The sequence below is a fragment of the Macaca thibetana genome, chromosome 16, assembly GCF_024542745.1.
Source record: "Macaca thibetana thibetana isolate TM-01 chromosome 16, ASM2454274v1, whole genome shotgun sequence".
Lineage (NCBI taxonomy): Eukaryota > Metazoa > Chordata > Mammalia > Primates > Cercopithecidae > Macaca > Macaca thibetana.
In genome coordinates this window covers 7,301,221-7,326,307 of record NC_065593.1, presented here as the reverse complement: position 1 = coordinate 7,326,307, position 25,087 = coordinate 7,301,221, and the positions used below count along the sequence as shown (strand labels likewise).

Here is a 25,087-nt window from a genome sequence, read left to right as displayed (position 1 = left end):
GCTAGAATGGTTTAGGTTTCCAGGTGTGTCTCATTTCTCGCAGCTACCCATCCCCATGAGGACTCTTCTATGCCAATTGCTGAATCTGGTCCCCTCATTTTGAACTATTGACTGCGTGAGTGCTGATTTGTCTTGTTTGCTCCTCCTGTCACAGGGAGAATCTGTGTTTGTCCGGCATTGAAAGTTGAGATGGGTTCTGCCAAGATTGTTTGCATTCCCTTTCAAACTGTTCAGACCTAGATGAAGAGAAAAGGGAAAAGTTTATATTTGTGTCCTTTTTCTTTGCCGGATTAGAATTCCAACTGCCTCTAAGGCCTAGGATGTGAGCAGTGATCACCCCTTCCCCCTACAACACACACACATGAAGGCAACAGCCAGGTGACCATGGGCTGCTGGCCTCAGAGAAGTGATGTATTAGCAAAAAAGAAAGAAAAAAAGGTCTCTCTTTCTAGGTATTGGGCTTCTAATGCCTATATTCCCCAAACATAGATTTTGGAAAAAATGTTCTTCCTTGTGATTAGAGAAGCAATGAGATTTTTAGGTGAGGGATGGCAATTCCCACCCCCGAGGCTCCAACTCTCAACTTTCCAGCAACCACCACCACCAGCAAAAAAAGGCCTTTCTCTAGGCACAAGGTCCTTCTGCTCACCAACCAGCCTGCATCGCCATATGCATCCACAGGGGGCATTATTTTCTGCTGGGACCATCCAGCTCTAGTGTCCTTTTCTTTCTTTCTTTCCTATCTCTTTCTTTTTTTTTTTCTTTTCTTTTTCTTTTGAGACGGAGTCTTGCTCTGTCACCAGGCTGGAGTGCAGTGATGTGATCTTGGCTCAATGCAGCTTCCGCCTCCTGGGTTCAAGCGATTCTCCTGCCTCAGCCTCCCAAGTAGCTGGGATTACAGGTATGCACCATGCCCAGCTTATTTCTGTATTTTTAGTAGAGATGGGGTTTCTACCACGTTGGCCAGGATGGTCTCGATTTCTTGACCTCGTGATCCGCCTGCCTTGGCCTCCCAAAGTGCTGGGATTACAGGCACAAGCCAACGCACCCAGCCCTGGTGCTTTTTCTAATTGCCACAAAGGCACCATATGTGTTTGCGGAGATCTATGCAGGATTCCTAAGAAAGGGCTCTGTTTCTTGACCTCAATTTAGGCCAAGGGAAGTAAGGAGAGGAGGCAGATTTATATGACATGATCTGCATTCCCCACACAGAGTTCTGGGAAGCCATGAAGATCTTTCAGAAGCAACTCTATGGGGCACTTCTAGGCAAAAGGGGCCTCTGCCTCATGCAGTTTCCTGTGCTCAAGAAGGAAGCAGGAGTAGCAGAGAAACCACTGCATCTGAGGGGCCTTACAGAAGGACAGAGGGACAACTCAGCAGGGACCTTTAGGGTCATGGAGGAAACATGAAGGGAATAGCTGGGGGTGGGTGAGGCGGGGGAAGAGAATCATAACCCATATCCAAACAATCAACACTATTGCCCCTTGACCTGACTTCCATTCCACTCTCCTGACAAATGCACATCTCCCTAGTATATAAGCGCACCCGGACTGACAGGGGCAAAGACCAATAGAAAGGGCAGTGGACCTGGAGTTGATGAAGTTTGTTTCCTCCAATATGGTAGACTAGAAGCTTGGAACAGAATATAAGCTGCCATGGGGGAGGGCGGGGGGGGAGGAATAAGACACTTTTCTTGCTTCCTTCCATTTCCAGCCTGAGAATCGTAACCTATTAACACTTCCTTCTTCTGCCCTGGTTGTACCACTGTTTATTTTTGAGAAAGAGATTTCTAATACCACTTAACATCGCACCGTTAATCAGCACTATGTGTTTTTTTCCTTTGCTTAACTTGGCGAATGATGTGTTCATTTGAAAAAGGGTTGTTTTCTTTTTGTTTATTTCTTGGCATGATTCTCAAAATCAGCCTTTAAGGAGTTCATAAGCAAATTCAAATTTTTCTGATAATAATGGAGATACCACTAAGGCTTACATTTTGGGCAAAGAAAGTTTTCGAATGGGACAAATATTCTATAACTCCTTGGTAAAATAATCATCAGTATTTAGTGCTGATTATTCTTTGAGTGTTTAAAATACCTTAAGTTATCTAAACTCGATGTGTTTGCTTTCCCATTTTTAAGGAACACATTATTTTGGGGTCCAAATGAGAAGATAAGGTGAAATTGTATGAAAAAATGTTTAAAACAAAATAAGATATCTTGACCCACCCATTTTAAAAGCATCAGCCCAGTAAATAAATACAGGCACAGTAAATAAAGATCTCTGGTTATCTTCTCTATGAAGCAATGGCCAGGAGATGTGAATGAAAAAAAATTGAGACAGTAATTTTCCTATTTGATTCCCTTTCTAGACTCTCTTTGGCTCACCAGTATTTACTCCAAATTTTCCCTAGTTATTACTTGAAGAGGATGGTGATGAAGACATGCTGGGACATGTTATAATGATTTTCTAATTAAGGTATACTTTTGGCCGGGTGCGGTGGCTCATGCCTGTAATCCTAGCACTTTAGGAGGCCGAGGCGGGAGGATCACTTGATGTCAGGAGTTCAAGACCAGCCTGGCCAACAAGGTGAAATTCCGTCTCTACTAAAAATACAAAAAAATTAGCTGGGCTTGGTGGTGGGCGCCTGTAATCCCAGCTATTCAGGAGGCTGAGGTGGGAGAATCAGTGCAACCCAGGAGGCAGAGGTTGCAGTGAGCGGAGATAGCGCCATTGCACTGTAGCCTGGGTGACAGAGCAAGACTCCATTTGTTCCTAATATAGACTTACATAGAAAGCTTTCAGACCATGATGCTGATCTGACACTCATGAAAAAAGGGAGGGAAAGAAGCAGGATTTAGCGGGAGAGCCTCTGATTTTGATGCTGGGCTGTCAAAGTTCAGGCTAGTCTGATCGGGAGCCTTAGACCAAAGAGGATCCATTAGAGGAGGCTCATGCTGGGCAGAAACGGCCAGGCCCTAGAATTCGTGTCATGCTCAGTCACGGACTGGTGCCTTTCTTCAAAGAGCATGGCCTCAGCTCAAAAGCTGAATTGGATCCCAAGGTGCAGGAGCTGGAGGCTGTTAGCTAACTGCCCTCCTTGCAGATGAGGCAGAGGCAGTTTCTCCCGTGAAGAACTGAGCAGCACACTTCACTGTGCTTCAGTGACTGAGGCAAGCACAGTTACTAAGAGGTAAAACCGTTTAGAAATTAATTAGAAAGGGTCACTGAGAAAGTAATTGGCGGTGGGGGGGGATTGGGAAGATGCTGGCCAAAGGATACAACATTTCAGTTAGACCGGAGGAGTAAGTTTGAAGATCTACTATACAACATGGTGACTACAATGAATAACAATGCATTGTGTACTTGAAAATTGCTAAAAGAGTAGATTTTAAATGTTCTCACCACAAATATAAATATGTGAGCTAATGCCTATGTTGTTAGCTTGGTTTAGCCATTCCACAATGTATGTATATTTCAAAACATCATGCCGTAGTGTACATCATCAATATATACAATTTTATTCATCAACTTAAAAAATAAGAAATAAAGGCTGAGCACAGTGGCTCATGCCTGTAATCCCAGCAGTTTGGGAGGCTCAGGCGGACAGATCACTTGAGATTAGTAGTTCGAGACCAGCCTGGCCAACATGGTGAAACTCTGTCTCTAGTAAAAATACAAAAAATTAGCCTAGCATGGTGGTGGGCACCTGTAATCCCAGCTACTCAGGAGGCTGAGGCAGGAGAATCACTTGAACCCGGGAGATAGAGGTTGTAGTAAGCTGAGATCGCACCACTGCACTCCAGCCTGGGTGACAAAGCGAGACTCCATCTCAATAAAACAAAATAAGAAAAAAAGAAATTAATTAACCTCTTTAAAAATATATAACCCTTTTGTTTCTGAGCTGGAAGGTATCTCTGAGTTCACACAGACCCCGAACCAGACAGGAACACATGTTGACATTTATCCACAGTGTTCCTTGATCTCAGGCTCTGTGACATTTTCTATTCCGCACACACCATCCAGGAGAATCACATTTCCAAATGGCTACCCAGAGCCTCGCCCTCTTGGCACCCCTACCGCACCTCATGCACTCTGTAGGTCAAAGCACCCTGAGAAGCAGCTGCTCAGTCTCCCTATCTTTCCTAGCATCCTTGCTTCCCATCTGTTTTCTATTTCTTTGATAGATGGATGACTACTTAGGCTGAAATGCTAAATGACACCCACTGATAAGAGCTAAATGATCACCTGATTTGTGTCTACAGAATTTAACCCAAATAAATGGCTGGTTAGTAGGGGAATTAAAAAAAAAAAAACACACACATCTGTACAGGCCAAGGTTGGCGAAATTTGGGGTAGAGAGGTGTGTTCACCCTTTATACTGAGAAAACAATCACTTCACACTAAAAATAATGTCCAGGTGCAGCTTTTACTCTCAAAAGGCACTCATTTGCTGACTATTGACCTCAGCCAATAGGTAACTCATATTTATCAGCTGATCAGGAAATTTTAATATTCTGGTTGACTTGTCTTTCTATACTTTGATTTTCTACTCTAGACAAAGAAGCAGTAACAGTAATAAAATAACAGTGACCGACTACCTACTAGATTCAAAGAGTGGTATTTTTTTGTACTTTATACCATAGGTTTAACTTAGTTGTTCTATAAATTACATTCTATAATTCTATTTTACAGATGAAGCTCAGAAAAGTTAAGTGGCCTAAAATCAATGAACTAGAAAATAGTAATTGTAGAGCCTGATTTAGTTTAGGTCTACCTGACTCCCTAATCTTTTGCTTAATTCTTTCTCATCCCACAATTTACAATAAGATGTCAGGGTCTAAGGCTTTCAACTTGAACTCAACATCTGCTGGCATTAGTACTATCTAATAGTTGCCATTGGAGAGTGTAGGGATTATAAAGAAAATAAGATTGGTCATGAGTTGGTAATTGCTGAGGCAATTATGCCTGTCCATTGCACCTACTCAAATTAGGACAGTGATGGGGGAGTCATTTATACTAATCTCTCTGCCTCTGTATTTGAAATTTTCCATAATAAACCGAGGCTGGTAGAAACTTTTATATGTTCCATAAAGACATTCAATAGTTACAAATGGCTCAGCACCTAGCCAGGACATTAGGAATGTCCCGCCTCAACCCAACTGGCCACAAACACAAACACACACATAGAGTTACACAGTTTGAGACACCTTGTAACATAAACAATGCAGATATCAATTTGTCATGAAGATGCAAAACAGAACTCTACAGATTTCAGCATTTCCAACATGTCAGCATGTGTGAATCACAGCATTCAGCTCCATTCACTGTCTTACGTTCCTTTTCATTTGCTCAAGCCCAGCCAAGCCAAACCAGGGATCACCAGTGGGGAGAACTGCAAATGTTTGCAAACGGTGAGCAAATGAGGAGAAAATCCTAGATTTACAGAGACATGAATTATTTTGTGCAGATATAAATAAACATTGTTCTCAGCTTAGGTTCTGTCAACACCTCAGCGCTCCGTGCAAATTCATCCAAAGATAAATGAGTTAGTGTTACTCATACCTGATGAGCTCCAAAAACCACCTGAAGGGGCACACGCTGTACTTTGCTCAGTTTGTTTGCAAAACTCAGCCCTTGGAATACAAAGCTACCACAAAATATGCGGCCAACTCTGAAATATGTGTGTGTTTTCAGGCAGCCATAAGGGCAAAACAGCCATTTGCTTTTGTTGATCCATGCCTTAGATCTTGGCAGTGGTTATTCCGGGAATCCCACACGTCTTTCCTCCACCCGCTCCAGTTTTTAATCAAGTAAGACACGCTGATGGTGTAACATTTGTAAAAATACAATAAAAAAGATTCAAAATTGTCTTATTTCTACTATGTAGAGGTAACTACTGTGAATTTTAAATAGATGCTTCTAGAATTTTTCATGCATATATAAACTCTTCAAAATCAAAATAGAATCATACTGTATGTAACTTGCTTTGTTTATTCAAATATAGCCCATGTACATTTTAATGCCTATAAACTACATCTACAACAATATTTACAATGTTTCCACATATGGCTATAAAACAATTTATTCAATCAAAACATATTATGTTATTGAATATTTACTAAGAATGATTGTTGAACATTTAGGTTTTCAAATTTTTGCTTCTGAAACTGAGCTTGGATGAGTAATTCTACAGATAATTATTTCTACAAATCTATTATTATTTCCTTAGGATAAATTTCATAAGTAGAATGCATGGAGATGAACATTTTGAGATCTCTAATACAAACGACCTTTCAGAAAGAGTATACAGATTTACACGCCTCATCATCCTGCACCCTAACAGTGCTGAGTGATTATTTCTTTTTTATCTTTGCCAATCCAGCAGGTAGAAGACTGTATCATTTTATTAGAATTTGTACTACTTTTATTACTAATGATATCTAAGTTTTTATTGTGTTTATTGAAAGTATAACCACATTTCTGTTCATGTAATGTTATGAGTTTATTATTTATCTCTAAGACCGTTTACATTTTGATGGTGGTATCCGCTTGTTTGTCATATAGGATACAATTTCTTTCCTCAAATTTTTTTTTTTTTAAGAGATAGGGTCTCACTATTTTGCCCAGGCTTTCTCAAACCCCTGGGCTCAAACAATCCTGCCTCGTCAGCCTCCTCTGTAGCTGGGACTATAGGCACACACCACCATGCCCAGCTCTTTCCTCATTTTTGATTGCTTTTTAATTTGATTTGTTATTTGGGATATGGAAGTTTTAGGTTAAAAAACGTATGCGTTCTTATCTTCATGGATTCTCTGACTTAAATCACACTTAGACCGTCTTTTCAAAACCTATGTTTTTTCCTATTAACTCATTTAAAAATTTTGATCGACCTGAAATAAATTTTGAAGTAGGGCATAAGGTATGGACGTAACATTTTTCCTCATAAGCAATGGTTCTGAGGTCCCTCCATTGTTTTTCATGTAAGCGCTCTTTTCCATACTGATTTTACATGCCAGTATTATATGCACCATACTTACATATTTGTTGGTCTGTTCTTACACTTTTCATTCTGTTCCAATGATCTTGTTATCCATTCTTGGGCAAGTACCACCAAGTTATGTTAGCTATTAAAGCATTGCAGTAAATTCAATATATTAGTGGAGAACCTTGCCTTATCCCATTTTATTTCCTAACTTTTCTTGACTATACTCGTTCATTTATTCTTCCCAGAAAACTCTGGAATCATTTTATTATGTACTGTCTCTCGGATTATGTCACAGCCATAGATTATATTGGAGAGAATGGACATCATTACAATGTTACCTCTCCTAATACAGAAACATAGTATACACTTCATTTTATTCAAATATGTTATGTTCCTGGAGCAGAGGTGCACTCACTGTATATTCCATGGCTCACCTACATAGATGCCCTTGCACTGTGGTTACACTGGGGCTACGTGATTAGTTCTAACCAATGGGCTGTGATAATAAAGGGCATTTGCCACTTATGGTCAGAAGGAATCGAGAGTGAGTCCCTCACACTATTCTCCAAGGGTGGTAACCACCAAGACCACATATTAAGAATGGTGAAGCTGCCAACTGAAAGCCTCTTGGATCTTCGAGTTTCCACTTGAAGGATGGCAATCTTGAAGAGTCACTCAGCCTGCATCAGGCTTGAAGTGAGTGGGAAATAAACCTTTTATTTGTGTTAAGACATTGAGATTTGGAGACTTATTTATTACCATAGAATAGTTCCTTAGTAAAGGTTGCAAATTGCTTATTCAGTTTATTTCCAAATATGGATATTTCTGTTGTTATTGTGACAGGGAAATTTTTCAATAGTTCTAAGTAACTATTGCTAATATGAGAAGAGCACTTTTGGATATAGAAATGACATATCTGCACTTATTTCCTTCCATTTATGGTAGAAATTCTGTGACAAATAAAGAATATGTCGATTCCTCAGATTGGTTGTCTTCTTTTGAAGTATTGAATTTTTTGTTTTTGCCTATCTTGCCTACATGGAGAAAAGGGGGAGGATCTATGTTTATCACACCGGGAGTGTTGGGATAAGTTCTTTCAAAGATTATGTCTTATCTTTCTAGCTTAGATGGAGAGATAGGGAGATTTAAATAATATAGTGACATGGCTTTGTGGTAGGCAGAATAATGGCCCCTCAAAGATGTCCATATCCTAATCCCAGGAACCAGTGAATGTGTTAGGCTAAATGGCAAAGGGTAATTAAGCTTGCAGATGGAATTAATATTGCTAATCATCTGACCTTAAAATAGAGAGATTATCCTGGATTATCCAGCTGGGCCCAGTGTAATCAGAAGGGTCCTTAAATGTAAAAGAAGAAGACGGAAGATGAGTCAGTGTCAGGGTGATGCAGAAGGAGATGGATTTGATCAACCATTACTGGCTTTGAAGAGGGAAAGGGCTGCAAGCCAAGGAATGCACGTGACAGCCTTCAAAACTGGAAAAGACAAGCAAATGAGTTCTTCTCTAGAGCCTCCAGAAGGAACAAAGCCCTGCCAATACCTTGATTTTTCACTCAGTGAGACTCATTTAGGACTTCTAACCTCCAGAACTGTAAGATAATATATTTGTGTTGTTTCAAGCACCAAGTTTATGGTGCTTGTTATGGCAGCAATAGGAACCAAATACTAGCCTTGAGTCAGATCTAGATTCAATGCTCATCAATCATTAATTATTTGAAATCAAACACCTTTTGAAAAACCATTCTAAACCTTTGTTTCAATGCATATAAAATGTGTATAATAATATCTACTTCAGAGTAGATATTGGTGATGTTGGTAATAATAATAGTGGTAATATCATCAATAATAGTGGCTGCATTTGCTGAATGCTAAATTCTGGTTACAGAGCCAAGTAATCTACATACTGGGGATAACATTCTTAGCTCATAACTTTTCCATTAACTCACCAACACTCAAAAAGAAACCCTTGATCTAGGTACTATTATTGTCTCCATTTAAAGATGAGTTGAGGCACAGAAGTTAAATATCTTGCCAATAGTTAAAGACCTAGTACATAGAGGAGCTTGTATTTAAATGTAGGCAGAGTTCAGAGCCCATGCTCTTAAATGGAGGCTACCATGCTTTGATTTACCATAGTATTACCCTATACCAGATAGGAGGCCCATTTGCCTAGGAGGTCAGGGAGGGAGCAGATATATAGGGTAGGAATGTCACTCCTCTGCCTGGGATCTTCTATTCCTGTTTGCAGTTCTAGCTCAGTTAGCTAAGCTCTAGGGCAATGTTTCAGAGCAATTCTCCCCAACAACCACCCACTTCCTTAGTTTTAAGGCAGTTTTGCAACTGCCCTGCTTTATTCAGCCTGGGAATTCATTCCAAGTGTAAACTGCAATTGAATGCTTCAGGGAGCTTCTGTGTTGGTTCCAGATGCCCTCACTCCCAGATTCTAACTGTCCTCTTGTTCCAAGTTTGGGGAGGGAGGTATTGGTTACATTTTGCTTATTGGCTCTTCTTTCTCCCTAGATGAATCTCACCTTATATATGTCATGAATCACCAATCGATGGGCCATTTTCCCGATCTAACCTCATCTATACTCTAATTTGCAGAAATTCTTAGAAATTATAGCCAAGTGGACACTACCTGGTTTCAAATGTAGAGGTTTTTTGTTTTGTTTTGTTTTTTTTTGTTTGTTTGTTTTTAAATATAGAGACTTTGGGAGGGAGAACTAATTAAATGTGTGGGTTCAAACCATTATTTTAAATGAGTGGTCCTCTCATAGATATTTCCAAGATAATTTGGAAAACACTAAGTGGAAACCCAGATGTCTGTTGAGGGAAAGGGGTATCTTCTCTGGACCTTCCACTTCCCTCTGTATGTGGAAGGGTATAGTACTGCAAGGATTGATTTTCCCACTGAAACTTTCCTTAGAAAATGGAAATGATTAGAGTCTGTTTCAAATAACATTTTTCCCTCAGTTGCATAAATCAGAGTGCTAGCCAGAGCTCATTTTCAGATCATGTTCTTTTTGTGTTCCTGTCAGTTCCTGGTTTTCAAACACCCATTCACAGAAGAGATCTTATCTATGGAAAAAGTTATTCACTACTCTGGGGCAAAATATTAAAGGATTTTTTTCATAAAGCTAAATTATTCTATTTAAATAGCCATCAGTTTATGTATCTTTTAAATTTTTTTGGCATTAAAATAATCTGTCTTTTATGAAATGATTCTAACACTAGATGGTAGTTTGACATGTTTTAAACACCCTTACAATGTTAAAAGTTGGCAATACTATGTTGGTTTCAAAATTATTTTTGACTTTTTTCTGGTCTATATAATTCCAAACCCTGCGAACCACTGGAATGTATCTTTGAATAGTTTTTCAACAAGTGGCCTATTTTCTGAGCCCTTGCATTTTTGAGAATGCCTGCCTGTCCTACTGAAAGACAAATTGCTGGTTATAACATTCTTAGCTCATAACTGTTCCCTCCTCAAAAACGGTGGAGCCATTTGGCATCTAACTGTTGCAGAGGAAACATCTGAAACCAACCCAAAGTTTTGTTCTCCTGTAAATAAATTTTTACTGAATAGTTGAAAGATTTCTTTCATTTATTACACTTTCTCCCTTTCTCAAGGCATTGTACACATTTTCACCAACTACATGCCACTGAGATGGAATATGTGGTGGCTGACGGCCAAGTGGCTAGATTCCAGCATCTCCTAAGTTCAGATCTAGTTTCCATACTTTACTAGCCACTGTATCCTTGGGCAAAGTTATCGGTTGAGTTGTATCTACCCAAAAGATATGTTGATATTCTAATCCCCCATATCTGTCATTTTTTTTTTTTTTTTCCGAGACAGGGTCTCACTCTGTCACCTAGGCTGGAGCACAGTGATGGGATCATGGCTCACTGCAGCCTCTATCTCCTTGGCTCAAGGGATGCTCCAGCCCCAACCTCCCAAGTAGCAGGGACTACAGGCACTCACAATCATGCCCAGCTAATTTAAAAAATTTTTTGTAGAGATAAGAGTCTCACTATGTTACCCATGCTGGTCTCAAACTCCTGAGCTCAGGGAATCCTCCCACCTTGGCCTCTCAAAGTGCTGAGATTACAGGTGTGAGCCACCCCATACCCGGCCTGAATGTGATCTTAGTTGGAAATAAGGTGTAGTCAAATTAAGGTGAGGTTATTAGGGTGGACCCTAATCTAATAAGACTGGTGTCCTTTTAAGAAAAGAGAAATTTGGACACAGACACCTAGGGAGGAGAATGCCATGGGAAGACAGACACAAGGAAAGACAGCCACGTGAAGATGGAGTCAGAGACTTGAGTTTTGCTGCCACAAGCCAAAGAATGCCAGGGGCTACCAGAAGCTGGAATAGGTAAGAAAGGATCCTTGTTGGAGGTTTCTGAGGAAGCATGGCCCCTCCGATACGTCTAGCCTGGTAACAATGAGACAATAGGCATCTGTTGTTTACAGTTACCCAGTACATTACAGCAGCCCCAGGAAACTAAGGCAACTGATTCCTCAAACACTTTGGGCTTCAATGACTCCATGAAATGTGGATGATAATTTGTTTAAAGTTGTAAGATTATAAGATTGTTGAGAAGATTAAATGTGATTAAATGAGACAAGATATACAAATTCTGGCACATTCTAGCTAATAAATAAAATGGGCTGTTTGTTGTCATCATCCTCAACACCAACACTACCATCACCACCACCCACTTCCTTGGATAGTCCTCTCTCCTGGAAACACTTTTTTTTCTATACTCTTGAAATTTTTATACAAAGCTTGTATGATTTTTATAACTCAATAAAGTCATTTTTTTTTAAACTGTGGATTCTCAGGCCCACTACCAAAAATCTTTGATTCAGTGGGTCTTGGTGGAATGGGTATTGTTTGAAGGTATCCAGATATGAACTCTCATTAAGTATCAAAAGTGCAATGTCATTTAAGTGTAGACCTCGTATTAGTATTCCTGTTCTATAAATATGGAAGCTGAAATAAAAGAAAATTGAACCAAGTCAGAAAATGTAAACTTGAGTAACTTTTTCAAGGTTGAACTTCAATAACTACACCAGTTTGATGAAGTGAGTCTAGACCCAAAACTTCCAGATAATGAGGCATTGTAATACCTCAACAATACCTCCATGATACAAAAAATATGGGAGATGGTACAATAGGAGGATTAAGAACATGTTTTGGAATCAGAAAGGTTTAAATTCTAGCTGCAGCACTTACTTTCTAGCTATGGGAATCTGGGAAAATTATTTAACCTTTAAGGTCTTAGCTTTTCTTTTCTTTTATTTTTTTTTCTTTTTTTGAGACAGTCTTGCCTTGTCACCCAGGCTGGAGTGCAGTGGCACTATCTCAGCTCACTGCAAGCTCTGCTTCCCAGGTTCACACCATTCTCCTGCCTCAGCCTCCTGAGTAGCTGGGACTACAGATGCCAGTCACCACGCCCGGCTAATTTTCTGTATTTTTAGTAGAGACAGGGTTTCACCATGTTAACCAGGATGGTCTCGATCTCCTGACCTCGTGATCCATCTGCCTTGGCCTCCCAAAGTGCTGGGATTACAGGTGTGAGCCAGTGCGCCCAGACCAGGTCTTAGCTTTTCATCTGAACATGCGAATACCATGCATCTGGGTTCTTGTGAAAAAGTGAATGAGATGTCACGATAAAGCATTATTAGTATTATCGTTAGCACAGTAAGTGCTAATAGTGTATTTTTGCCACATATATTGACATTTATTTCCAAAAAAGAAATCAGCATTTTCATCTGCTATTGATTGTCGTAAAGGTACAATGCCTTTGGGAGGCTAAGCTGGGCAGATCACGAGGTCAGGAGATCGAGACCATCCTGGCTAAGACAGTGAAACCCCGTCTCTACTAAAAATACAAAAAATTAAACAGGCATGGTGGCGGGCGCCTGTAGTCACAGCTACTCGAGAGGATGAGGCAGGAGAATGGCGAGAACCTGGGAGGTGGAGCTTGTAGTGAACTGAGATGAAATCACTGCACTTAAGCCTGGGCGACAGAGCGAGACTCAGTCTCAAGAAAAAAAAAAAAAAAAGGTATAAATGCAGGGAGAAAGAAGGACCACAGATTAGAAATAGTGGCTGATTTTAGAAAAGAATGCTCTCCATGCTTTCCCTTCCTAGTGGCTTGTTAATGATTATTGTTCTGATAAATAACTTACCTGGGATTCTACTTATTAATATGCCCTTAGGGATTCTCCTTATACCATGTTATTCTCTATTTTTATAATATTGATTATACAAATTGACAGGTCATTTGATTGAGAGGTCATATTGATTGACAAGTCATCTACCATAATACATAAGACTCATTTTTAAGAGGACCTCACAGCTAAGAGAAAATATATCTGTGAGAATGCTCTGACTGGTTATGATTTCTTCAATCAGTAGTGCCCAATAAGGTTAGTTTCCTGCTATACTTAGAACACTTCACTGTATTCTTCATGAAGCTCTAAGATGTCAAGAAGGGAACAAGGCAAGAAATGCTTTCCTTGGTGTGGGAAATCAGACATTCTGACCTCATCAGAGGAGTTGCACGCACAGCAAATGGCAAGAAACAAGGTAGGAAACAAATCTGCATAAAATTTCTTTTATTTTTGCATTATTTAAACCATTGTGGATTTAAGTCATATTATAAACAGCCACTAATCTGTATATTAGAAACAGATATAACAAATCTGCTTTTTGTTAAATGTGATATCTTTTTTGGATAGCTGACATGATTCCAGTAGTCTCTCCATGTCACCTGTCCTCAGCAAGCTTTGATGTCAGGTTGCTCACTCCTTGTGTCACTCATTGAATGCATCATCCAGGATGCAATGAACAGAAAACTAAACAGTAGCTTAAGCATCATAATATGCCCGTAGCCATCAGTCTGCAGACAGATATTCCTGACTTGGTGTAGCAGCTCAACAATTTCCTCAAGAAACTGGGGGCTATTTTTTTCTGCTTTGCCTTCCTTGGCATGTCTACTTGTCCTCATGCTTGTCACCTCATCATTGCAAGATGGCTGCCTCAGTTCCAGCAATTCCATCCACAGTCTTACATCCTGAGTATGAAAGAAAAAAGGCAGAAGGAGCACCTCCCTTCACATGCCCAGCTCTTTCAATGGTAAACAAAATTATCCACCAAAACCTTACCAGCCAGTCTCGCCTTATCTCTTTAGTCAGAACTGAGAAACACAACCATCACTGGCTGTAAGAAACTCTGGAAATGTGACTGACAGTACTCTGATAAACTTAAAGCAATGATGATTCATCTCCTGGCATATTGCTTCCCCTAACAAAACCAAGGTCTGTTTATTAAAAAGGCAGAACACCATGGCAGTTAATAGAACTTGTTTATAGTGCATTTCCCTGCTGCTTTTTCCTTTTTCTGTGTCCAGTACTGCACTTTTCAGTTTTGGTATCCCAAAACTCATGTGTGGAATAAAGCACTAGGGAGTAAAGATGGAAAAGGTTGGCTGGCAGGTTACAGCTGAGGTGTAATGACTGATTGGAGTGATCTTGGACTAGGATCCTAGCCTGATGTTATCAGTCACTTCAGAGGAACTATTAAGAGATCTTAAGAACTGATTTAAGTTACTCAATCTCAGAGGAGACTGACTGGAAACTCTAATCTGTACACTTAGAGTAGAACATCTACTCAGAAAATTCCCATCAGTTATCTGCCCTGGCTCCAAAGCTACCCTTCCATATTGTGACTAGAGCTGGCAGAGTGCAAGCCACATTCCTGCAAACCACAATCTCTGCCAATGAGGCTTTAGTAATGCTACAAGACTGGGCCAAGGAGAACTTGCTCCTCCTATTGCTTCCCATCTGCCTGCAATTCCTATGAGCACTACTCCAAAGCTTCTAGAATCCCCAGCAACAGTTGAGCACCATTTGCAGCTTTCCCAACACATAAAGAACCAGCTCAATCAGCTCCTGCTCAGTGACAAGAGCATCAGGGGTGCAGTGCCCCTCCTTAACAGCCTGAGTTTCCACTCCTCTAAGTTTCTAAGTTGTAATAATTCCAACTTCTTCCTTTTGTTTCCCCAGTCATAGAGGTGGTAGCTGCTTCTTAGTTACCCACACCTAGTTAACAACTTTATACCACATTAACCTTTCCTTAGGTTAAATTCTTTCAAATAATTGGTGTGATTTCTGTCTCCTGACTGGACCCTAGCTAATTCAGTAGTGTTATGTCATGAAGAGACAGTCAAATGAAGAAATCTTAAAATACCCTATGCTTCCCCACACTGGGGTTACTTACTGTAGTTGCAGGACCTTCACAAAGCCTCCAGTGGAAGATAAGACCAGAGGGAGGCCACTGTTTATTACTACATTAAGGTTCTGGCCCCATATGCTTATGTGGAAGCCCTAACTTTGGTGAGCAGGGACAGATCTGGCGGGTCTGACAAGGAGGGGCCTGAGCACCCTCCTTTTCCCTGGGTCTCTTTCAAAGCAGAAGACCCTTTTCAAGCAAGAGACATATTCAGACTCGTCTTGTCATCACCTTCCCAACGTCATGGGACCAGGGGAAGAACCATCAAGGATGATGGGTAGGGGTGGGGGTTTATTTTGAGAGAGAAGAACCGAAAGGCCAGGAAAATCAAGAGACTGACTCCAAAGAAAGGATGTCAAGTGAAAACCCAGATGTTCATCCCTTTTCATCACCTCTCCAAAAGCCTGACTTTCAGCAGCATGCTCATTAATATCCTTGTTCTTAACCCATCCATATTAGCATTCCATTCTGGGGACGAGTGGCACCCTTATCCTAGAGAACCCTAAGTAGAGTCTGGTGAACAAATTTTGAGATGCTAGTGTGGTGAATGAGAACAGGTGAGTTGGATGGTCTTTAGGAATATTTCTATGAAGTAAGTAAGTTTCCATTTTCCACCTCACAGATTTTGTGTCTGACAAACTGGGACCAATTGTCTAAGCTCATGGTGCCCTCATTCCTAAATAGCGTAAATTTTGCTTTCTCTAGATTCATCAAATTGCTTCATTTTCATGAATAAACTTCATAAAATTGCTGTATTACAATAAATTTTTGAACATTATGACCCTTAAATTTGCCTTTTGAAAACACATATTTAAAAAACTATTAACATTTTCTCGTCATTGCTTATTAAAGCATATGGTGAGTCATTTAATAGCAACAGCTATCGCTTTTGACCTGACTATGAGCTAGGGACATGAGCTCACTAACTTTACTATTAATCACATTAATGGTATATTGTTTGGATTAAGCAGTACCAGAGGGGGCAGAAAACCCAAACACCGTGTTAAACAAGTTAGAAGTTTATTTGTCCCTCAGGAAACCAGTCCAGGACTGATACAGCAGTTTCACAAGCAGTAGAGACCCAAGCTCTGCCTATTTTATTGCTCCGTTGTCTTCAATATGTGGCTGGTATCTCATTATTAAGGACGCTTGGAACTTAAACACATTACCTACGCTTGCATTCCACTGTTGAGAATTACTTGCAAAGTCATACCAAGCTGCAAGAGAGGCTGGGAAATGCGTCTATTCTGGACAGTTACATCTTCCACTCTACATGAGGAGGGAAGAGCTATTGGTAGATGTCTGTCCAACACCAGGACCTTTGATCTCCTTGAGTAGCTCTTCCTGACTAATTTAAAAATAGGTTTATTGGTAGATAATCCATATTCTATACAATGTGCCTATTTAAAGTGTACAATTCAATGATTTTTAACATATTCAGAGTTTTTCAACTATCACTAAAATCAATTTTAGAACATTTTCATCCTCCTCTATCCTAAATAAACCTTGTACCCATTAGCAGCCACTTCTCTTTTAACTCTACCCACCTTCCCAGCCATAGGCAACCACTAACCTACTTTCTGTCTCTATGGATTTAATTACTTTGGACATTTCATATAAATGAAACCATCCAATATGTGGTCTTGGTATGTTTTTGTGGTTCATACATATCATGGCATGTATTGGTACTCCATTTTCATTTTATGGCCAAACATTCCACTGTATGGATATACAACATTTATACATTAATCAGTTGATGGACACTTGGGTTGTAGCCACTTTTTGGCAATTATGAATAATACTGCTATAAATATTCATATATGCATTTTTGTGTGGATGTATGTTTCTATTTGTCTTGAGTCTATGCCTGGGAGAGGAACTGCTGGATCATACAGTTCCATGTTTAACTTATTATGGAACAATTAAACTGTTTTCTAAAGTGACTACATAATTTTATATCCTCGTCAGCAATCTTTGAGGGTTCCAGTTTCTCCATATCCTTGTCAACACTTGTTATTATTTGACTTTCTGATTACAGCCATCCAAGTGGATGTGAAATGATATCTCATTGTAGGTTTGTTTTGCATTTCCCTAATGACTAATGATGCTAAGGTTTTTTTTCCCTCGTGCTTCTTGGCATTTGTAAGTCTGCTTGGGAGAAAATCTACTCAAATCATTTGCCTCCCCTTAGGTTTTGAAATCTATTTTGTTTTCAAATACACAGTTCTGTGTCAACTGGTTAGATTGACACACTAGGTTGGGATTTTTTTCTCCCTTTAGCTCCTAGGGAAAGCTGGGTCTTTATCTATTGTGGGAAATTCAGCGAGGCTTTGACAAAGTTAGGATTTACTCTGAAGTCATGTGATATTGTATAAACTGCAGATTTTATTCAGTACATGTAGACTTTCTGAGAAGAAATCTTATTTGAAAGCAAAGGAGCAGCCAACCTACGGGACAAAATGGGATGAGAGTATAAGTTAGTTTCCATTTTCTAGGTTCTCAGGCTTTTGAAATATTAATTTTAAGAGACAAGTTACAAAGCTTTATGAATACTATTTAAAAATATATAAGCAGGATGAGCATAGTGGCTCACGCCTATAATCACAGCACTTTGAAAGGCTGAGGCAGAAGAATTGCTTAAGCCCAGGAGTTCAAGATCAGCCTGGGCAACACAGTGAGACCCCTGTCTCTGCAAAAAATTTAAAACTTAGCCAGGCATGCTGGTATGTGCTTATAGTCCCAGTTACTTCTGAGGCTGAAACAGGAGGGTTAATTGAGACTGGAAGGTTGAGACTGCAGTGAGCTATGATCACACCACTGCACTCCCACAAGGGTGACAGAGTGAGACTCTGTCTCAAAAAAAAAAAAAAAGGAAAAAACATAAGTGGTAATGACCATATTAACACACAATTGAATGATATAACTCAACTTTCTGTAATTATGCAATAATACATATAATGCTGTTAGCTAAAAATAATGCTTTCAATTATTTACATCTATTTAATATTTTGGTTAAAAAATAATGCTTTTGATTACTTATATCTCTTTCCACAAGTGATACTGAACATAGCCTATGAAACATATTTTGCTTGAAATGTGAAATGCAAAGTCAAATAAATACTATATCTAATTGTGGAGTCCTACACTATTTCATTAACGAAGATGCTACAGGGAGACTGAGGGACAAAAAAAAAAAGACAATATAATGAAATGGAAAAAATGCTGACTTGGATGTCTAGAGTCAATGTTTTATTACAGAGTAAATCACTTAACCTCTCTGGACCTGGGTTTACAAATCTAGAAATGAAAAGGTAGGGAGCTATATAGATTTCTGAGGCCTATCTCTAAAAGTCCTATTTCCTGTTTTAATGGTATTTTATAAAATGGGTTGTGTTCAAAATGTGTGGAAAACTGTGGGTCAAATAGTTGTGATACTCTTTCAGTTACTTATCCAAAATCTATTCCCCACTTCTTCCTTGGTTTAATGTTAATTTGATTTGAGACAGCAATATGGCTAGGTCCACAGTGATGAATTGTGACTGGCCTAAGGTAATCATTGCAATTCTATTTTCAGCTTTCCTTGCTTTCCTTGCCGCTACTCATGGCCAAGTCAATGTATATGGCCATGGAACCCTCTTCATTCCATAAGTATCTCCAAAGGATTACTTTTTTGGAGAGTATGATGGCCTAGGCTAACTATATTACAAATAGTAGATAGATAAGTGCATTTCTTGGCCAGTAAAGCCAGAATGTGTTATCTCTCAGACATTTCTTCCATAAAACATTTACTCTAATTTCTTTTTTTTTGTGAGACGGAGTCTTGCTTTGTCTCCCAGGTTGGATTGCAGGGGCGCAATCTCAGCTCACTGCAACCTCCGCCTCCCAGGTTCAAGCAATTCTCCTGCCTCAGCCTCCAGAGTAGCCGGGATTACAGGGACCCACCACCATAGCCGGCTAAGTTTTGTATTTTCAGTAGAGATGGGGTTTCACCATGTTGGCCAGAATGGTCTCGAACCCTTGATCTCAGGTGATCTGCCCACCTTGGCCTCCCAAAGTGCTGGGATTACAGGCGTGAGCCACCGCACCCGGCCTCTAATTTCTACAAATAAATAAAAACCTAAGCATTCATTTGTGTACTTGGTCTTACCTTGCCCCCATTTTTGGAAAAAAATTTAAAACAAAGGAAAAATCTGTTGGTCAAGAAGGTGCATGTCTATTAAACCCCTTGTCTATCATAAGCCTAGAGAACTTGGGAGTTAGTGAAATATAACATTTATGTTAATCAACCTTTTAGACATGGTTGTGTTGTGAAGTAAAAGCTGGAATCCAGTATTCTCAGTTCTGTGTATCATTATCACCAGCGGTGCTTTAAAGAGAAAATTACAGGTCTCTCTACATCTATCATACACCTCTTCAGATTCAATAGGTCTAGAGGTGGCTTAGACATCTATAATTTTTTAAAGTCCTACATTTGATTCTGATAGGCAGCCAAGGTGAAAACACTGTTTTATAAATCACAGAAGCTATGACTCTTCAAGATGCTTAGGTGAGTAAGGCCTTATGGCATGGTGAAAATATAACATTCTCACAGGTTTCAGGGACTCAGGTCTTTGTTCCGGCACTCGACAGCTAGGTGACTTTGAGCAGATTACTTAAAACTCTTGGGCCTTAATGTGCCAGACTTAGGATAACTTTTGCTCTAGGTTTAAACAACAAGTGTTTATAAAAGCACATGGAAAATTATAAAGAGTTCAAAAACTGTTAACACTGTACTTAATGCTATTTTCCTCTTTCCGGAATGTCCTTTCCCTTCTTGTATGCTGTAAAAATCCTACTATTCATTCCAGAGCACCAAGTTTAAATCTCTGAAGCCTTCCTTAAACCAACCTCACAGAAATGTTACCACATTAGCGTTTCTGCAGCACTTTGCATACTACCCCTATCACACTGGTAGTAACAATCGACAACGTCTTGTCCCCTCATTGGTCTAGTGTAAGCTCCTACAGAATCGGGGAGGGGGCGGGGGGTGTCTTAATCTCTTCAGCGTTCCCTGTGCCTAGCAATGTTAGTTGAGGTGAACCAAAACCGCTATCCTCTCATTATTGAAAACACAGAAAGAAATTGCCTTTTTAGAACCCAATTACCTATTTTTCTCTTCTTTTTCAAAAGTGGAAACTTTTCTTCAATCTACCTTTACTTGTGGAACCCCAATCTGAAAAGAAGATTGAGGGGCTGGGGGATGCTGAGATCTGCCCCAGTAATCACAACACTTATGATAACACAGGTAACAATCTATTAGTGCCTGTACCTAGTAGGTGCCTGACTACCCATGACACACATTTATCTAATTATCTCAACCATTTATAAAAGATGTGCTATTATTACCCCATTGTATTGCTACATAACTGAGGTCCAGAGGACTTAGGTAACTCGCTCAAGCAAGGTCACAAGGGCAGAAAATACGGATTTCACTCCAGAGCACCAAATCTGAACCTCTACATGCACCTTCTTCATCTGGAAACATCTGGATGATTCAGTTCCTTTAGTGTGGCTCAGAAACAAGTAACCCGGAGTTCATCTGGGCTCCCATTTGATAGAGACTATGGTAAAGTGTAACTGATCAGATGTGGAGGTGGAAGCATCGCCATGAGAACCATTTCCTCATGATGCTCCTGTCACCTGGAAGTGTCCTAACTGTAACTTTATTTTTGTTTTAAAATTTATTGTTGGAGACAGGGTCTCACTGTGTCGCCGAGGCTGCAGTGCAGTGGCGCAATCACTGCAGCCTCGACCTTCCTGGCTCAAGCGATCCTCCCGCCTCAGCCTCCTGAGTAGCTGAGACCACAGGCTCGCGCCACCACACTCGGCTAATTTTTACATTTTTTGTAGAGGTGGGGTCTCGCTTTGTTGCCCAGGCTGGTCTCGAGGTCCCAGGCTCAAGCGATCCTCCCGCCTCGGCCTCCTTAGGGATTGCAGGCGTGAGCCACAGTGCTCGGCCGCTGTAACTTTAAATTGCCCGCAAGGACTCTGCAGCCCAGCCCTGCCCACCTCACCCGGTCACCCGAGGATGCCTGTCAACGTCTGGGAGCTGCGAGCGCGGGCCGGCCAGTCGTCTGCGCGCGGCTTTTTCTTCAGGACAACGGAGGCACACCGTGCTTTGCGGTTCCCGGGTCCTTCAGGTCTCAGACCCGTCAGCCCGCCACACTCCAGCGTGTACGTTGCGATCACCTACGGCCACCACGCCCTCCTCCCGGAGCCCGCCGGCCGGAAGTGACGGCCCGGAACTACTCCCACAGGGGGGCGGGGAAGGAAGATGGCGGCGCCCGGCAGCCCGTGAGGACAGAGGACACGGGAATCCCGGGGAGCGGCCAGACTCGTGAATTATGGCCGCATCTCCTCACACTCTCTCCTCACGCCTCCTGGCAGGTACTGTACCTGCCTTGGGCACGACCTTGGGGGAAATTCTTCTTTTATTGCCACGTGCGAGGCCGTGGTTCCGTCTGGCTGCAACCTTGGGGAGCCCTTGGCGAGGTTGGCCGGCCACCGGTGTGGTGGGGGAACTGACCTCTGGAGTAGCTTGGAGCGAAGAGGCTACGGAACTAGGGTCCAGTCTTGCACTGTGACTTTGGTGGTCCACACCGCCTCTTCCATCCGGCTTCTGCGGAAGAGCGGCGTCTTAGTGCTTCTTTCGGTTTTCAGATAGCGGAAGCTGGAGGAGAGGGCAGAGTAGAACCTTGGGGTTCCGCAGTCCTCCTTATCAGATCCTCAGCTTCTAGCCACTGGCTTGCAATGACAAGGAAGTACTTTGCTTTCCACTCAGAAGCCTTGTTCCAATATAAAGGGTCATGATGACAACGGTGATGATAATGACAGTTGCAGACAGCGGGCTGTAGTCCCCCTGAGACTTTTGTCTTTGTACCGCCAGAGTGGTCTTGAATAACCTTTCACTCGAAGGAACTAGTGACAAATGTATATTGGAGCTATAATGTTCTTCCTTGACTCTTGGTAATGTCTCATCTCAAATGTCACCTTTTCAGAGAGGCCTTCATAGGGACCACCCTATATAAACTAGGGCCCCCTACCTCTTTCTGTTCACATCATTCCATTTATTTCTTTCATTATGGTTAGCACAGTCTATACTTGTTTATTTATATACTAGTTTATTATTTGTTTTTCCTAACTAGAATATAAACCTTGTGATGGCAGGGACAGTGTCCATCTCTGGTTTACCTCTGTTTCCAGTGCCCAGAACATTACTTAATGTACATTGTTTGCTCCTAATAGTTATTTGTGGATGGATGCAATTTGTCCCCATGGAGATATGAAAGAGGACGTTGGGAATTGTCTTGCCCCCAGTATCTTAGATGATTAACTAATGGTTGTGTGAGGAATGCGATGCTGGTAGTGCATATTAGAGGCCAGATAAGAGAAGCCAGGGACTGCCTTTTGATCACATCCCGGAAACTTTTTTCAGTTGTCACCAACCACACACAAACTCTCTGTACCATCTGGTGATGTTGACACTGTGACTCCATGAAATTGCATTCTTCTTTTTCATAATGTTATTTTATGGCTCTCTTCTGGTCTGTGTGATCCCAGGGCAATTCATTTGACTTTTCTGGAATTGAGTTTACTCATCTGTAAAATGATGTAATTGAAGTAGGTGATCTCAAAGGTCCTGATTGGTTTGTAAAGTGGAGAGGTAGAATAGATGAAACGGGATTGGCTAGGGTTTGGTAATTGATGAAGCTTGGGGATAAGTAATGGGGGCTCATGGTACTCTTCTGCTTTTACACATGGCTGTGATTTTCTATAATGAAAAGTTGTTGTTTTTTAAAGTCCCGTGATTCTTTTTTGAATCACTTCTTTGTTACCTTCTACCATCCCTGACTGTGAATGTTCTTTGATCCTGATCCTGGGCACTCATTCTCAGAGAACTCATCCTTTTCTAGTGCTTGAAATATTTCCTCTGTATGTAGGTTTTTCCAGCATGCATCCTTCAGATTAGCTGTTTTTCTGCCTTTCCATTCTATACTGTCAGCTGTAGGTCAATTCTGCTTGACTACTATGAATTCCCCAGTTCCAATGGTGGGCTGTATATGGCCCACATGGTTTGTTGCTGCATCAGTCTTTGCAGTGGTGGTATGGAAGGAATTAATGAACAGCTTACTCCCTGAAGCTGTGAACATAATTGCCAAAAACTCTGCTAGTAAGTGGCCTGTATAACTTCCTGTGATCCACTTGGAAGATTACTAAGAGAGCTTGATGAGGAAGCAGCATGGTGGGACGAGGTGGCAGAGAAGGTAACCTGGGACAGTGTTAGTGATCGAGTAGTATCATGCCTGATTTTGCTTCTAAAAGTTCTAAGTATTTTATAGCCATTTAAAAACTAGGCACAGTAGCTCATGCCTGTAATCCCAGAACTCTGGGAGGCCAAGGTAGGTGGACCACTTGAGGTCAGGAGTTCAAGACCAGCCTGGCCAACATGGTGAAATTCCCTCTCTACTAAAAATACAAAAAAAAAAAAAAAAAAAAGAAAAAAAGAAAAAAAAAAATTCGCCAAGTGCATGGTGTGCGCCTGTAATCCCAGTTACTTGGGAGGCTGAGGCAGGGGAATAGCTTGAACCCAGGAGGCAGAGATTGTAGTGAGCCCAGATCGTGCCACTGCACTCCAGCCTGGGTGACAGAGTAAGACTCTATCTCAAAAAATAAAAAAGTAAAAATAAAAAATGTCAGCATTTTTTAGTTACTTGCCTCCTTACCTAATTTTAAACATCCTAAAATCAGGAGCCAGTGTTGATGGTGAATAATAGATATGGTGTTATGCTTCCAGAATTTTAATGTATAATCTTTGTGTATCTTCAAACTTAAATTTGTTTACACAAGGTTGAAATGTCTTTCAGTTTCTGGGCACTGATTCATAGAAATGTGACGTGTTTCAACTAAATGAAATGTCAGTTTCCTAACTGTTTTTTCTTCTTACTACCATTCTGTAAAATCTCAATTTGACCCACTTAATCTTTTTTTTTTTTTTTTTTTTTTTTTTTGAGATGGAGTTTTACTCTTGTTGTCCAGACTGGAGTGCAATGGGACAATCTTGGCTCACTGCAACCTCCGCCTCCCGGGTTCAAGCAATTCTCCTGCCTCAGCCTCCTGACTAGCTGGGATTACAGGTGCCCACCACCACGGCTGGCTAAGTTTTATATTTTTAGTAGAGATGGGGTTTCACCATGTTGGCCAGGATGGTCTTGAACTCCTGACCTCAGGTGATCCGCCCACTTTGGCCTCCCAAATAGCTGGGATTACAGGCATGCACCACCATGCCTGGCTAATTTTTTGTATTTAGTAGAGATGGGGTTTCACCAGGTTGGTCAGGCTGGTCTCAAACTCTTGACCTCAGGTAATCCACCCACTTAATCTTGAGAGTTATTTTCCAAGGTAGTTCCAAGACAAACACATTTTCATGTTTATGGAAAACAAGCATGTCAGTTAACTCAGGTTTGAGACTGTAATTTCAATGAAGAAGTGATTTATCTCCAGTCTAAGAAAATTGTGATGTATTTCTTGGGGTTGTGATAGTTCTCCTTCCCATAGTCCAGGTGTGCTGTTTGGGCTATCTAGTCATCAAACATTATTTCCTTATTATATAAAAGTGCTCTGCTAGCTGTTGTACAAAGGTGGTGAGTAAAGGGGAATTCTTGCCATCAAGGAACTAAAATATTAGATGATGGGAACAATTTGCATGAAGAAGTGTCATACAACATGGCATAAAGTGATAG

At 40.8% G+C, this 25,087-nt stretch overlaps 1 protein-coding gene and 1 long non-coding RNA gene across 2 annotated transcripts in view; one reads left to right on the top strand and one right to left on the bottom strand.

Moving 5' to 3' along the window:
* The window catches only part of LOC126939903 (uncharacterized), a 32,674-nt gene extending 11,092 nt beyond the window's left edge, over window positions 1-21,582 (bottom strand). The window contains exon 1 of the long non-coding RNA XR_007720485.1: window positions 21,362-21,582. This is a non-coding gene — a long non-coding RNA (uncharacterized LOC126939903). The remainder of the gene's footprint in view (window positions 1-21,361) is intronic.
* Window positions 1-25,087, top strand: part of LOC126939902 (protoheme IX farnesyltransferase, mitochondrial) — a 558,222-nt gene that overhangs the window by 396,007 nt on the left and 137,128 nt on the right. The window contains exon 2 of the mRNA XM_050765727.1: window positions 21,602-21,734. Within this exon, the coding sequence (XP_050621684.1) occupies window positions 21,692-21,734 (43 nt within the window). The 5' untranslated portion in view covers window positions 21,602-21,691. The remainder of the gene's footprint in view (window positions 1-21,601; window positions 21,735-25,087) is intronic.